At 43.6% G+C, this 16,759-nt stretch overlaps 1 protein-coding gene and 1 long non-coding RNA gene across 14 annotated transcripts in view; both read left to right on the top strand.

The window, feature by feature from the left end:
- The window catches only part of LOC148128400 (uncharacterized), a 271,264-nt gene that overhangs the window by 77,813 nt on the left and 176,692 nt on the right, over window positions 1-16,759 (top strand). The gene's annotated exons all lie outside the window — the stretch shown is intronic.
- NFIC (nuclear factor I C) overlaps window positions 1-16,759 on the top strand; it is a 184,663-nt gene that overhangs the window by 75,996 nt on the left and 91,908 nt on the right. For all 13 annotated transcript variants that reach the window (XM_087922794.1, XM_026698948.2, XM_087922793.1 and 10 more), the window contains exon 2: window positions 6,085-6,616. In XM_087922794.1, coding sequence (XP_087778920.1) covers window positions 6,085-6,616 — 532 coding nt within the window. The remainder of the gene's footprint in view (window positions 1-6,084; window positions 6,617-16,759) is intronic.

Raw genomic sequence — 16,759 nt, 5'->3', positions numbered from 1 at the left:
CTTGGCTTTAGAATCATTCTAAACAACCCAAGGGAGATATCATAGTAGCTTAATGGTAGGAATTGTCTACATAGCTTCTGGAAGACAAGGGTGGGACCGGCCTACCTGATCTGCAGCAACCGAAGAAAGGGTAGTGTACCAGGCCTCCGGATGATTAACCAGTGGCCAAACCACACAGTGACACTAAAGCACCCACAAATTTGTCAAATTTCAATTCCACCGGGTTAATGGGTCACAGATTTTGGTTGCATTCTGTAAGTTAGCAACCCTTTGAGGTACCTTGGTTCAAAAATGTTTGCCTCACAATTCAGAGAATACCTGTCAATGACTACTTCAGCTTCAACCACAACTATGCATGAGCACACAATAGATACAAACTCAATGTAAACCACTCCAAACTCGATTGCAGAAAGTAAGACTTCAGCAACAGAGAGGTCAATGCCTGGAATGCACTACCTGACTCCGTGGTTTCTTCCCCAAACCCCAAAAACTTTCACCTTAGACTGTCAACTGTTGACCTCACCCCATTCCTAAGAGGTCTGTAAGGGGCGTTCATAAGCGCATCAATGTGCCTACCGTCCCTGTCCTAATGTCCCCTTTTATTCGTACCCATTTTATGTAATCATAATCATGTTCTAATTATATCTGTTATCTACATGCTTGACAAATAAAATGAATGAATGAATAAATAAATAAATAAAAGTTTTGTCCAGTTAAGGGTTACAGATACAAGAGTTTTTAGTAGTATATAATGCCTTTGAGAGGAAAGTATTATATGATCAGAATGAACATTAATTTTTAGCTGGCCGTATAATTTTTTTATCATCCCAATGTAGGAGAATCCTGTGATCATCCAAGAAGAATGTATATCATCAATAGAAAAATAGTTGTAGTGGCAAGCAAATATTAGTCAGTAATATTCCGACTTCCTGCTGTCTATCCTACTGATTTTTCTTGTGGGAAACTTGCAGGAAGCATCGGAAATCGCAATCACGTGATCGCAGGGATTCCTCAATGGCCACAACTTTGTCAATAAAACTGGTCTGAACATCAATTCCACAAGAGTCATGGATCCCGGATTTTTTTGTGTTACACATTTTTTAAATTAGCTGATTTTAGGTACTTTGATTCAAAAATTACTGCAAAAAATAATGCACTGTTTGGGCTAACCAATCAGATAATCACAGATAATTACAATGAGACTGTAGTAATGTTTTATCTATTTATTTATTTATTTATTTATTTATTTATTTATTTATTTATTTATTTATGTCAATTGCTTACAAGATAATAGGTATAAGTAAAAACATAGTTATGAATACATGGATACATATAAGAAAAATAAAAAAAATTAAAAGAAACAATAGGATAGGGACGGTAGGCACATTGGTGCGCTTATGCACACCCCCTACAGACCTCTTAGGAAAGGGGTGAGGTCAATAGTAGAAAGTCTAAGGTTAAAGTTTTGGGGGTTTGGGGAAGAAACCACGGAGTCAGGTAGAGTATTCCAGACATTGACCTCTCTGTTGCTGAAGTCTTACTTTCTGCAATCGAGTTTGGTGCGGTTAACCTTGAGTTTGTATCTATTGTTTGCTCTTGTGTTGTTATGGTTGAAGCTGAAGTATTCATTGACAGGTAGGACATTGCAATGTATGATTTTATATACTATACTTAGATCAGACCGAAGGCAGCGTAGTTGTAGGTTTTCTAGATCTAGAATTTTGAGTCTGGTGGCATGAGGTATTCTGCAACGAGTAGAGGAGTGGAGAACTCTTCTTGTGAAATATTTTTGGACTTTCTCAACTGTGTTAATATCAGATACATAATGTGGGTTCCAGACTGATGAGCTGTATTTGAGTATTGGTCTAGCAAATGTTTTGTATGCTCTAGTTATTAGTGTAATATGGCACAATTTCCTACCATTATCATACCATCTTGTATGCGTTGGAAATTAATATCTTTCAGACTAAACCCACTGTAATCACATGATCTCTCACCATAATTTAAACAGAATGACCTAGTTGAAAATCATACTGGGAGCAACATAGGGCAATAAGGTTCCTGCTGTAGAAGTCTATCCTTCGCTATAGGGAGGGCAGGGCAGGGTGTGGTGCAGGAACACAAGAGAGCTCCATAGCCTGCCCTTTTAATCTTGTGAATACACTTTTAAGTGTATGACATGGTTGTATCTGAGCCAGGTAAAATTCTGAAGACAGGGCAACAGAGTTTTGCGGGGGCCTTGCTTTGCCTTACACACTGGTCCCAGATTTAATTGTTGATAGCTCTTGGTTCAGCTGGGAAAGGGCTCCAGATTGAAACCAGGTGCAGGGAGGTCAACCCAGGTGCAGGGATGCCTCAACTTAAAATAGGGGTCCCCAAACTTAGCAACTTTAAGACTTGTGGACTTCAACTCCCAGAATTCCTCAGCCATGCTGGCTGAAGAATTCTGGGAGTTGGAAGTCCACAAGTCTTAAAGTTGCCAGGTTTGGAGATCTCTGACTTAAAACCACAATTGCACCCGAAATTTCTATTGCTAAGCAAGACAGTTGTTACAACTTCTCCTCTCCCCATTGTTAAATGAATCCCTGCAGTTGTTAAGTTAGTAACACGGTTGTTAAATGATTCTGACTTCCCCATTGATTTTGCTTGTCAGAAAGTCACAAAAGGTGATCACCCTGGAACACTGCAACTGTCATAAATACATGCTGGTTGAATTTTGATCACGTGACCACGGGGATGCGGCAACAGTCATAAGTATGGGAAAAGGTCATAGGTCGCTTTTGTTAGTGCCACTGCAACTTTGAACAGTTACTAAATAAATGGATGTTAAGAGCCTTGATTGCATAGTGCAGTACTGCAGGCTACTTCTGCTGACTGCCATCTGCCTGCAATTTGGCAGTTCAAATCTCACCAGGCTCAAGGTTGACTCAGCCTTCTATCCTTCCGAGGTGGGTAAAATGAGGACCCAGATTGTTGGGGGCAAGAGGCTGACTCTGTAAACCGCTTAGAGAGGGCTGGAAAGCACCATGAAGCGGTATATAAGTTTAAGGGCTATTGCTATTGCTAGTCAAGGACTACCTGTAAACAGCCCTGGGCTATGTAGATCAAAGGTTTGATTTTTTTTTATGTGTGTAACATCTTTGAAATTGAGTTGTCTTTGTAACCTGTATAACTTGTCTATCCAATCTCCCATGAATTCTTCACTCCATCCAGCAAGGACCTTTCTGTGATAGAAATGGGGTGCAAATAACTTTTATAAATAAATAATGTCAAAGGAACACAATGAAAATAAGTACATCAATATGATAACCTAAAGGGGTGGAGAGCAGAAAGCACAGGGCATCAATCTAGCAGCCTTCTCCAATGTGGAATTTCATGCTGATCCCATGAGGCTGCCTGTGTGTGTTTGTGTGTGTGTGTGCATGTGCGTGTGTCCCTGTGCCCAGCATGAGGTGGTTCCCTTTCCTCTCATCGCTTTTGCCTGAAATCAGTTTTCTGGATAAGAGAGTATCTGTTGTTTGTCTTTTCAGCTGCTTCTTACTCAGACCTTCCAGCTCAATTTGTTGCAGCCCATTTCGTTTCCTTTCCCTTTTCCTGAAAGGAAACTCTTTAACTGTCCTCTCTCGCTGGGGTTGGAAGGCTCACTGGGGAAATCTCTGTTTCTTCAGTTGAAGCAAAGCACGTGGGACAACTGCCAAGAAGCTTGGCTGAAGCCAAAAGCTGGAGAATCCACCTCTTCCTGGGTTTCAATCTTGTGGAGATCGGAGCAGATGCTTACAGGGGCATTCCCTTTCTTTTAGACCAAGGATCTCCAACCTTGGCAACTTTTAAGACTTGTGGACTTCAGCTCCCAGAATTCCCCAGCAAGCTGGTTGAGAAATTATGGGAGTTGAAGTCCACAAGTCTTAAAATTGCCAAGGTTGGAGACCCCTGTTCTAGACCAGGGTGTCCCACCTTGGCAATTTTAGGACCTGAGGACCTCAACTCCCAGAATTCTCCAGTCAGCTGGGAATTCTGAGAGTTGAAGCCCACAGGTCTGAAAGCTGCCAAGGTGGGACACCCCTGTCTAGACCTACTTATATAGTTAGGTTGAATTTTTGCAGGTAGCCCTGAATCTGGTGCATTGTGTTTCCTCTTAGGACATAGATAACCTGGTGTCCAAGCACTGCTATCTTTGTTCCTGCAAACGGATTCCATGACCCATCGACTCCTCAGGGCATCATGGGTGACAGACAGTATCTCTGCTCAAGCTGGAGAAATGGCTGACAGGCAGTATCTGTTCAACTGTGGAGCCTCCTGAGGCAGATTTTCCTTAAAAGAAAATACAGCAATTTGTCCTCTGTGCTTGTATGAAACACAGAGTTTTAATGTACTGAATTCCGTGAATGAAAGAAAGATAGTATGGAACATCGGGTGGCTTTTATGATAAGAAAAATATTGAAAAATACTTACTATTGTACAGTATACCTGTACGCTAGACTTATAACCATTCATTTAGTGACAGTACAAAGTTTAAAAAGTGATTTATTACTGGTCCTCATACTTAGGACTATCATATCCTACCCGTGGTCATATGATCAAAATTTAGGAGCAACCGGCATGTATTTATGATGGTTGCAATGTCCTAGGGCCATGTGATCATTATTTGTGACTTTTGCAGTTGATTTCCAACAAGCAAAGTCAATGGCGGGGGGTACTGGATTCGCTTAATGACCACTTGGTTCAATTAACAACTGCAGTGATTCACTTAATAACCATGCCAAAAAAAGGTAAAATAAGAGTATGACTCACTTAACAACCAACTTGATAATGGAATTTCTGGTCCCAATTGTCATAAGTCAAGGACTAGTGTGGCTGCTGTTGCGGTTACTGTCATTCAATTACACAGGCATTCATCTAAAAAAAAATGCTCAAAAGATTTTAATCAAATATAATCAAATGCGTTAATAAGACCAAGTGAGGATAGTATTCCCAGGAATGACCTCAAGGCTGCCTGATGGTGAAAACTACTAGAGAAACATCCTTGGGCATTGACACTGCCTTCTATAAATAGGTGGGTAGGCCTGGCTTCAACCCTGAAAGAGGCCGCATATCTCTTTCAGTGCTCTGGAGAGATAGCACTAGCACTTAGACTTATACAGCGCTTCACAGTGCTTTTACAGCCCTCTCTAAGCAGTTTACAGAGTCAGCCTATTGCCCCCAACAGTCTGGCTCCTCATTTTACCCACCTCGGAAGGATGGAAGGCTGAGTCAACCAGTTAGGATCAAACTCCTGGCAGTGGGCAGAGTTAGCCTGCAATATTACATTTTATCCACTTTACCTCCAGGATCAAGTGGTTGAGCACCCAATGTCCGGTCATGTGATCATGGAGGGAGGGGTGACCATCAGAATCCACATCCTAGATACCCAATAACAGGTGGGATGCAAATAGTTTTACTACCGGTTTTGTGGGCGTGGCTAGGTGGGCCTGGCCATGTGACTGGGTGGGCATGGCTGCTTTTTTTTTTGGTGCAGCACACCATCCCCTCACACGCTCCAGGTTTTTTTTTTGTCTCCTGGGGGGCTCATTTTTGCTCCCAGAAAGCTTCCCTGAGGCCCAGGAAGATAAAAAACGGAGCGCAGGGGGGGCACAGCACTCCTCCGTGCTCTATTTTTTGCCTCCTGAGTCTCTGGGAAGCCTCCTGAGTGAAGCAGTAAGACAGCGAGGGAGATCCTGGCACAGCTGATCGTTGGGAGTGGGAAAAAAAAATACCGGTTTGGCTGAACCAGGCCAAACCGGTCGAATCCTACCACTGCCCCATAAGTAGGTTTGTCAGAACTTTAAACAGTTGTTAAGGGACCAATCACAAGTCGAGGACTATCTGTAAGTTGACAAGATGAAGAGTAGGGCCTCAGGTGTCTGATTATAAAAATCAGGCAGGTTTCTATGAACTTGGCAATCTTAACACCCGCCCTTTTGTCAGCTAGATACAATGCTCCCAAGCACAGCTTATGCCTGTGAACAATGCTCCCAAGCACAGCTTATGCCTGACCACTATTTCTTTTCTTTTTTCCTTTTTTTTTTCTTAATTTCTTACCTTCAGGATGAATTCCATCCTTTCATTGAGGCCCTCCTCCCTCATGTCCGGGCCTTCGCCTACACCTGGTTCAACCTCCAGGCCCGGAAGCGCAAGTACTTCAAGAAACACGAGAAACGGATGACGAAAGATGAGGAGCGGGCTGTCAAAGATGAGCTGCTCAACGAGAAGCCGGAAGTGAAACAGAAGTGGGCTTCGCGCTTGCTGGCCAAGCTGCGCAAGGACATCCGCCCTGAGTACCGGGAGGACTTTGTGCTCTCCATCACGGGGAAGAAGCCCTCGTGCTGCGTCCTGTCCAACCCTGATCAGAAGGGCAAAATGCGCCGCATCGACTGTCTCCGCCAGGCTGACAAAGTCTGGCGCCTCGACCTCGTCATGGTGATCCTCTTCAAAGGAATCCCCCTGGAGAGCACCGATGGGGAACGCCTTGTCAAGGCCGCACAGTGTACCAACCCTGTCCTCTGTGTCCAGCCACACCACATCAGTGTCTCGGTCAAGGAGCTTGACCTCTACCTGGCATATTTTGTCCGTGAGAGAGGTAGGCTTCCAAGCTGGTTGTCACCTAGGATTGGGACCATTCAGGGGGGAAGTTTTCTCAATAGTCCTTAGCTGTGATATTGTAGGAGACTGATGGAGGGGTCAAACGTGTCATTAGTCATGAGTCACTGCGCGCCCACAAGAGATCTAACTCCAGCCCACTTTGAATACCTTCTTAATTCCTGCTCATTTGCCTTGACTGTTAACACAGGTAGTTCTCGACTTACAACAATTCACTTAGTGACCGTTCGAAGTTGCCACGGCACTGAAATCAAGTGACTTATGACCATTTTTCATACTTATGACTTCTGTAGCATCACCATGATCATTTGGATGCTTGACCATCGGTTCATAATTATGACGGTTGCAGTATCCTGGGGTCACGTGCTCCCCTTTTGCGATCATCTGACTAGCAAAGTCAATGGGGAAGCCAGATTCACTTAACAAGCATGCTACTAATTTAACAACTGCAGAGAATCATTCAACAAATGTGGCAAAAAAAGTGGTAGAACTCACTTAACAAATGTCTCACTTAGCAACATAAATTTTGGGCTCAATTGTGGTGGTAAATTGAGGACTGCCTGTAGCTCCAATTCTTGTAGATAGCGTAAGCTTCCCATAAATCTTTATACTCATTTGAACTGCTCCAATCTCCCAATTTCCCTGGCACTTGACGGACATGGAAAGGAACTTAGGGGTTCAGAGGACAGGGCACTATGAATACGGGCAGTCCTCAACTTACAACCACAACTGAGCCCAAAATTTATGTTCGGTCATAAGTGGGAAAAGCAGTCATAAGTTACATTGTTCAGAGCTGCTGTAACTTTGAACAGTCATTAAATGAAAGGTGGCAATTCAAGGACTGCCTGTACACCAGGGCAGCTCGGTAATGTTATGTGAGGCCCAGAAGAAACGTGGTTGACATTGTGAAAAGGAAGAAGTTTGGTTGCACGATTCATGAATCAAATCTAAGTCTAGTGATCCTCCTGTCCTTATTAGGCATGACAATTGGTAATGGGGTCTCTTGGTGGAGAGGTTGTCTGCTGCTGAATAAGAAGCTAAGAAGAAGCATATCCAGACAAGATGTTTTTGCGGCCCCCTTTGAGGTCTCCATTTGATTGATCATTGTTTAGAAGCAGCAGATGGATTCAGTCGTCTAAGCCAGCAAGAAAGACAACAGCAATTAAGCCATGACTGTTACCTAAAGAACTGTCATGTTTAGTGGTTGTGTCTCTTACGTACTGAGTATGAAATACAATTGTGGCCCTTTGCTTCCTATTCAGTTGATGACCTTCTACAGCAGGGGCCTCCAACCTTGGCATCGCATAGATGGCTGGAGAATTCTCGGAGTTGAAGTCCACAAGTCTTAAAGCTGCCAAGGTTGGAGACCCCTGTTCTACAGGTAGTCCTTGACTTACAACCATTGGTGGCCTTCCCAGGTTCTGACAAGCAAAGTCAATGGGGGGAAACCAGATTCGCCTAACGATCATAGGCCTCACTTCATTGCAACGATTTGCTTAACAACCGGGGCAAAAAGGTTGTAAAATCAGACAGGGCTCACATAACAACCACCTTGCTTAGCAACAAAAATTCTGTTTATTTTTATTTATTTATTTGTCAATTGCTTACAAGATAATAAGTATAAGTAAAAACATAGTTATGAATACATGGATACATATAAGAAAAATAAAAAATAAAAGAAACAATAGGACAGGGACGGTAGGCACGTTGGTGTGCTTATGCACGCCCCCTAAAGACCTCTTAGGAAGTAGGTGAGGTAAATAGTAGAAAGTCTAAGGTTAAAGTTTTGGAGGTTTGGGGAAGAAACCACAGAGTCAGGTAGAGTATTCCAGACATTGACCACTCTCTTGCTGAAGTCGTATTTCCTGCAATCAAGTTTGGTGCGGTTAACCTTTAGCTTGTATCTATTGTGTGCTCTTGTGTTGTTATGGCTGAAGCTGAAGTATTCATTTGCAGGTAGGACATTGCAATGTATGGTTTTATATACTATACCTAGATCGGACCGAAGGCGGCATAGTTCTAGGTTTTCTAGGTCTAGAATTTCAAGTCTGGTGGCATGAGGTATTCTGCAACAAATAGAGGAGTGGAGAACTCTTCTTGTGAAATATTTCTGGACTTTCTCAACTGTGTTAATATCAGATACGTAATGTGGGTTCCAGACTGATGAGCTGTATTCGAGTCTTGGTCTAGCAAATGTTTTGTATGCTCTAGTTATTAGTGTAATATTACCAGAGAAAAAGCTACGTAAGATTAAGTTAACAACTCTTAATGTCTTTTTGGCTATGTAGTTACAGTGGGCTCTGGCAGAGTTCATTAAAGCCTTCTAAATAAAAACTGGCGTTTACTTTAGAATTTGCAAATCCATATAAAAGAAAGGGTACTCGGTCACATTTCAGCGTAGAGCCTATAGAAATTAGGACTTCTGCGTTTGCTTTCATCAAGAACTTTTCTGCCTTCTTTATAGACATAACGGGGTTGGACTAGAACAGTGGTTGCCAACCAGTGGGCCAGGGACCACTGGAAGTCTGCGATAAAATTTTGGTGGTCCTCAGAGAAATGTCATCCCCAAAGCACACACCCCCAAAGCAATTAATCCAAACTGTGTGGGAACACAAGGCTGCGCCATCCACATGGCCCACGGGAACACAAGGTTTGCGACTCTTGCGTTGCAAACAACACGAGGTAGTGAGGGGAGAGGGAAAGGGCGGAGGAGGGGAACTTGCTCCACACACCTCACCTGGCCACCGGGCTGCTTCTTTCTACTTCTTTCTTCTTCTGCTGTTGGCTGCAGGCAAGGAAAGCAGCAAAAGTCTTTCTTTCTCTCCCCCAGACTCCGCCAGAAATGAGTCTTTGGGATCTTATTTATTTATTTATTTGATTTATATTGCCGCCTATTCGTCCATGGCGACTCGAGGCGGCTTACACAATGTAAAATCACATTTAAAACAAAAAATAAAAATAAAAACAATAAAAACTAACTAAAAGAATCAAATAAATTAGTAAAGTACAATAGAACAAAATTTGGGAAAACAAAACAAAAGAAAAGAAAAAAACAACTCCCACCCTCGACCCGATGACAGCAGATCACACTAGCCATTTGATGGGTTTTGCCAGGCCCGCTGGCAAAACCAGGTCTTCAGTGCCTTTCGGAAGAGTATTAGTGAGGGGGCCATTCTAATCTCTGGGGGGATGATGTTCTAGAGAGATGGAGCCACCACAGAGAAGGCCCTTCTTCTGGGTCCCACCAGGTGTATCTCCCTCAGGTGTATGTTGCAAGGCACCCTGCTCCAAGATGCTGCACCGGCGCAACAAGTCTCACAAAGACTCATTTCTGGCGGAGTTTGGGGGAGAGAAAGAAAGACTTCTGCTGCTTCTCCCGCTTTCCTTGCATGAAGCCCAAAGTCTCTCTCTCTCTCTCTCTCTCTCTCTCCCCTTAAGAACGGAGCTGGAGATGGTATCCTGTGATCCCAAATAAAGAATGATTGATGAGTAGGAAAACGGGGTGGGGAATTTTCCTGCAGACTTTTTTGGGGTTTTCCCCAGGGTCTCTGGTCCACGGGATTTAATTATGAGCTTGGTGGTCCCTGAGGTCCAAAAGATTGGCGACCCCTGGACTAGAAGATCTCTAAGCTGCCTTCCAACTCTATTCTGTATTCTGTAGCATGAAGCAAACCAACATTTCAAGCCTTAGTGAGGTTGTTCACCAGCTGCAGGTGTTGGAGGGAGCATTGGTGGTCAGAAACAGCAAAGGGGTGAGTGGAGTGTCAAATCCCACCCCTGATGTCCATGCATCATTTAAAAGGGGGCAGAGCTTGCACTGTGATACTCTTTTTGCCATCCTGCTGAATTTAACCCTCCCAATGCCATATATATCACAATATGTGGAAAAAAACCCATCTGACTTTGTTAGTAGTTAAGATAGACGTGTCCTCTGGTTGGATAATAATGATGGTGGCTTAATTTATGTCACCCTCAAGATCTTAGGTTTGGTCCCCAGCTTCTCCAGGTGGAAAGGAGACAAGGAGAAGCCCCTTTGTATCCTGGGGAGTCAGAATAACTGAGTTGGAAGGGACCCTGGGGGTCTTCTAGTCCAACCCCCTGCTCAAGCAGCAAGCCTTGTATCATTTCAGACAGATATTTGTCCTAGTAATAAAGGAGAATATTTGTATCTCAGGGTTTACATGAGAGGTCCTGGGTGCTTGTTTTCTTGCAGATGTTTCATTACCTAAAACTAGGTAACATCATCAGTGTTAGTGAGGAGTGTAGTTTGCTGTCAGTTTATATTCTGGTCTCTTGCCTGTCAGTGTTAGTTGGGCTGTTTATTGTTGGCTGTTCGGCAGTTTCTTGATGGGGGTCTTGTTTACTTGATTCTTGGTCTGATGCTAACCTTGGAGTTAATCTATGCTGATCTGGGTGCTGATTGATGGTGGAGAGGTTCTTAGGACAGATACAGATTAACAGAGTTGGAAGGGACCTAGTCATCTAGTCCAACCCCCTACCCAAGCAGACCCTACACCATTTCTGACAGATAGCAGTCCAGTCTCTTCTTGAAAGCTTCCAGTGATGAAGCGCCTACAACTTCTGAAGGCAGCTTCTGTTCCATTGGTTGATTGCTCTCACTGTCAGAAAATTTCTCCTTATTTCTGGGTTGAATCTCTCCTTGTTCAAGTTTCCATCCATTATTCCCTGTCTGGCTTTCAGGTGCCTTGGAAAATAGTTTGACTCCCCCTCCTCTTTGTGTCAGCCCCTCAAATATTGGAAGACTGCTATCATGTTTCCCCTGGTCCTTCTCTTTGCTAGACTAGCCACGCCCTGTTTCTGCAACCGTTCATCTGCCTTTTTTGTTCCTTTTTGGGCTGGATAATAGTCTTTTTCACCCAGCCCAGGTATTTGTCCAATCTCTTCTTAAAAACCTCCAGTGTTGGAGCATCCACAACTTCTGGAGGCAAATTGTTCCACTGATTAATTGTTCTATCGGGAAATATCTCCTTAGTTCTAGGCTTGGTCTCACCTTGATTGGTTCCCACCCGTTGCTTCTTGTCCTCCTTCAGGTGCTTTGGTGAATAGGTTGACCCCCTATTCATCTTTATGGAAGCCCCTCAGATTTTGGGACGCTGCTATCATGTCACTCCTAGTCCTTCTTTTCATTAAACTAGACCAGGGGTCTCCAACCTTGGCAAACTTTAAGACTTGTGGACTTCAACTCCCAGAGTTCCTCAGCCAGCCTTGCTGGCTGAGGAACTCTGGGAGTTGAAGTCCACAAGTCCTAAAGTTTGCCAAGATTGGAAACCCCTGAACTAGACATAGCCAATTAGTGCAGCCGTTCTTTTATATGTTTCAGCTTCCAGCCCTCTAATCATCTCTGTTGCTCTTCTCTGCACACTTTTTAGAGTTTCAGTGTCTTTTTTATATCATGGCGACCAAAACTGGATCTTTTGATCCGGGTGAAAAGACAGATAGTCTCACATTGCAGGAGGAAGCGAAGTGCCTCTAAGACACGGAAAGTATAAAAACTGCTTCAACCCAGTTTAACTCCCCAAACTTCCTCCAATAATTTGGCTGGGCTACTCAATCCAACATTCCCAATCTTCTCCCGCCCATCAAAATGCTGGCTGAGACGGATGAGAGCACGTTGCTATCCAGCCTATCTGGGGAGCCGAAGGTTGGGAAAGCTTGACCTTGTGGTAGTTTGCAATGCCGCTTCCCTGCCTGCTTTCTCTTCAAATTACATTTCAGAATTCTCTGCAGTATCTGGAGGAGAGAACGGAAGGAGACAGCACCGTATTCCTTTTCTTGTTTCCCCAATTCGCACAACAGCTATAAAGGAGAGGAGCAATAACTTTTAAAAGGGAAGGAAAGGAAAAGAGGAAAATCTGCTTTATTTTTATACTGAGTTTGGGAGGACATTGGCTTGTTGGGGCCTTGCGAGCCTTCAAGGCTGCCTCCTGACCTTGATACCTTTGTGTGGGTCTACAGGCAGCCTTGAAATCACCTGATCCCTAATTGGTAGTAAATAGGCAGCTGATAAGGTTTCTAGGAGCTGTCACTTTGTCTAGGCGGAGCAGAGTTGTGGTTGAGTTTTTTCCCCCAACCTTCCCTGTTATTTAAGGTGGCTCCTTAGTATTATTTAAGATGGGCTGTGTGGGAAGTTTGCTGTGTGGATCTGTGGTGGCAAACATTTTGAGAAAGCTTCTGTCTTTTAATTAAATTGGTTAGGCGGAAAACGTGCTGCCGGATTCCTGATTTGAAGATAGAATGCAAAATTCTACCTTCAAAAGAGAAATTCTTCTGTTCTACCTCTTGTCTGCATTTTGAAATCCCAGGTAAATTGCCCCCTCCTCCTCCTCCCCCCTCTTCCTCCTTTTCCCTCTTCCATTTAATTGTGTCCAATTTTAGGACACTGCCTCCTTAGGTCCCTGCAGTTTTCTTGACCAGGTTTTTCAGAAGAGGTTTGCCTTCCTAAGGCTGATGGCCTATCTAAGGCGGAACTAGAAGTCACAGCCTGCCAGTTTCTATCTTAACTACTTAACTACTGCTCAAACTGGCTATCCATCATCTTATACTGCTTATGACATAAACTGACCAAGGTGGTTCAGCTAGGTAGCATACAAAAAAATCATGGGTGGCACTTAAAAAAATCTGGGCATTGACAAATCTGTCAATTACTAAGGGCCACATGCTTTGGGTCAGCACACGTACTATACCAATATATTACGACATTCTAAGTTGTGAGAAGAATTCCATGGGAGTGAAGGCTAGCCTGACCTAGAGCAGGGGTCTCCAACCTTGGCAACTTTAAGATTTGTGGACTTCAACTCCCAGAATTCCTCAGCCAGCAAAGCTAAGGAAGTCTGGGAGTTGAAGTCCACAAGTCTGTAAAGTTGCCAAGTTTGGAGACCCGTGACCTAGAGAACTGGCAGCTGTGATTTTATGCTGCTATGTATAAGAATTTACTGGTTAGCTATTAGGCCATGTCAGACTATGAACTATAAAATACAGAATAGTAATGAGGACATATGCTAGAAACTACAGTAAAGACATAAGTAAAAGAAAATGGGTTATCCATGAAGTTTATGGCTTGGGAGAATATGCATGTTCGGCCAATGTTGGCATAGAGTATAGTTAAGTAAGCCCTTGTTAAAGTGCCGTATGTGAAGCGAACCTGTTCACTGAGTCACTGCAGTTGTTAAGTGAATCACAGTCATTAAATGAATCAAGCTTCCTCCATTGATGATGCCATTTGTCAAGTGCCTAAATTTTGATCTCACAGAGATTCTGACGGTGATAAGTGCAAGTTACATTTTTCAATACTGGTGTAACTTTGGAACAGTCACTAGGTGAATGGTTATAAGTCGAGGACTACTTGTACAAGTAGTCCTCAACTTATGAGCGCAATTGAACCCCAAATTTAGTAAATTGGTAACACAGTTGTTCAATTAACCTGACTTTGCTCGTCAGAAGGGTCGCCAAAGGGGCACTGCAACCATCATTACCATGAGTCAGTTGTCCAGCATAACAAATATAAATCACATGACCCGGATGCTGCAGTGGTCATAAGTGTGAAAGATGATCGTAACTCACTTTTTTTCAGTGCTGTTGTAACTTTAATTAGAATTAGAATTCTTTTTTATTGGCCAAGTGTGGTTGGACACACAAGGAATTTATCTTGGTGCAAATGCTCCCAGTATACTTAAAAGAAAAGATACATTCGTCAAGAGTCGAGAATCATAAGATATGACACTTAATGATAGTCACAGGGTACAATAAGCAATCAAATCATACTAGGAAACAGTCAATATAGATTGTAAGGCTACAAGCGACAAAGTTACAGTCGTACAGTCACAAGTGGGAGGGGATGGGCAATAAGGAGTGATGAGAAGATTAATAGTAATAGTAGTGCAGACTTAGTAAATGGTTGGACAGGGTTGAGGGAATTATTTGTTTAGCAGAGTGATGGCGTTCGGGAAAAAACTGTCCTTGTGTCTAGTTGTTTTGGTGTGCAATGCTCTATGACGTTGTTTTGAGGGTAGGAGTTGAAACAGTTTATGTCCGGGATGTGAGGGGTTTGTAAATATTTTCACAGCCCTCTTTTTGACTGGTGCAGTATACAGATCACTAACGGGTCACTAAGCGAACTGTTGTAAGTCAAGAACTGCCTATACTGTTTTGGAATTCTTGGGCTCTTTACCCGAGTGTCAAAAATTTACTGCTTGGAATCGTGAATTTTCAGTCGCCTGCGAACCTTTTGCCTGATGCCTTTGCACTAACAATGCAATGATGCTCTGTGTTTAGTTCTTTTGCAATATGCTGTTCCAAAGCAGTTTTGCTTTTGACCTCAGAGCAGAATCAGTCAGCTATCTCTTCTTTTAAATAGATGTTGTGTACATTTTGCTCTGTCCCCTGACTGACTTCTGGGCATGGATGTCCACAGAGGAAAGGCACAGGCGGGGGCGGGGGTGGGGGTAGGGGGTGGGGTGGAGAAATGATTAAATATGTATCACAATGTCACGGTACAAATCATGATGACTGACGCACAAGCGTGCAATGACAAGTTACAAGTGTGTCCGGCCGAGGCTCGCGTTGTGATTCCCCTGATGCACGTGTTATGCTTTTCATGCTGTGGCTGTTTGTTAGCAGAGGCCCGTGGTAGTGTGCCATTTTTATTTTTACCACCTTTGTTTCTTTTTAAGTCATGCCAGCCAGTCAGGGATCCCCGAGTGATTGTTATTCTTACAGCAGGGATTCTCAAACTTTTTAAACAGTGGGCCAATTCACAGTCCCTCAGACTGTTTGGGGGCGGGAGTGGACAGGCTGGCTGGGTGTGGCTAGGTGATCATGTGACTGGGTGGGCGTGGCCAGTTTAACAGCCCATTAAACAATGCACACAAACGGTGGGGGCCAGTGGGTGGGCGGGGCAGCCTCGTGGTCTTGCGCGGGTCAGATTAATGGCTTTGGAGGGCCGTATGCGGCCCATGGGCTGTAGTTTGAGGACCTTTGTTCTTATAGAGATATAAAAGTCCTAACTGACATCACAGTGATGGTGCAAGGAGACTTAAAACTGGCAACACCTATGAAAGGGGCATATCAATTCATTTAGGGATAAGAAAAGCCCAATTTAGTCTGCAGGTAGTCTTCGACTTACAACCATTCATGTAGCTACGGTTCAAAGATAAAACAGCACTGGAAAAAAAAAGTCTTCTGACCAAACCTCACATTTACGACCATTGCGGTATTCTCTACAATCATGTGAATCAAAATTCAGGCACTAGGCAACTGGCATGGATTTACACTCTGGTTGCAGCATCCCAGGGTCATGTGGATTGCCCTTTGCAACCTTCCCAGTTCCCAGCTTTCAACAAGTAAATTTAAATAGGGGAAACCGGAGTGACTTAATGATTAACGGATCCACTTCAGAAGTTGTGGGTGCTCCATGCTGGAGGCTATGTGAGTTTGACACCCCAATTTAGGGTCTCCTGCTTGAGCACCAGGTTGGACTAGAAGACCTCCAAGGTCCCTTCCAGCTTTGTTATTCTGTTAACAAACACCTGCAAGGAGTCACTGCACAACCATGGTAAAAAGATCATAAAATTGGGTGTGACTCACTTAACAACTGCCTTGCTTAGCAATGGAGATTCTGGTCATAAGTCAAGGACTGCCTGTATATGGCTTTCTTGTAAAATACGGGAAATTATTTGATTTGATTTATTTGTTTGTTTGTTTGTCAAACATGTACAAGGTAACAAGTATAAGTATGAACATAAACAGGAACAAAGGAAGTAAATACAGATAAACGGGGACAGCACAGGGGCGCTACTAGGCACGCTGGTGCGCTTACACACGCCCCCTTTGAGGACCTCTTAGGAATGGGGTGAGGTCCACGGCAGACAGTTTGAGGTTGAAGCGGTGAGGGGTTGAGGCTGTAACAATGGAGTCTGGTAGGGCGTTCCAGTTGCTGAAATCGTATTTTCTGCAATCGAGTTTGTAGCGCTTTACCTTGAGTTTGTAGCGGTTGTTTGCCCGTGTATTAGGTATTGCGATTGAGGCTGGAGAAGTCGTTGACAGGCAAGATGTTATAGCAGACAATTTTATGAACTATACTTAGATCGGACCGCAGGCGGCGCAG

Source organism: Pseudonaja textilis, chromosome 1 (genome assembly GCF_049901715.1).
Source record: "Pseudonaja textilis isolate UNSWEBS1 chromosome 1, rPseTex1.2, whole genome shotgun sequence".
Lineage (NCBI taxonomy): Eukaryota > Metazoa > Chordata > Lepidosauria > Squamata > Elapidae > Pseudonaja > Pseudonaja textilis.
The sequence above is the reverse complement of the archived record's forward strand: the minus strand, read 5'-3'. Positions and strand labels throughout refer to the sequence as shown.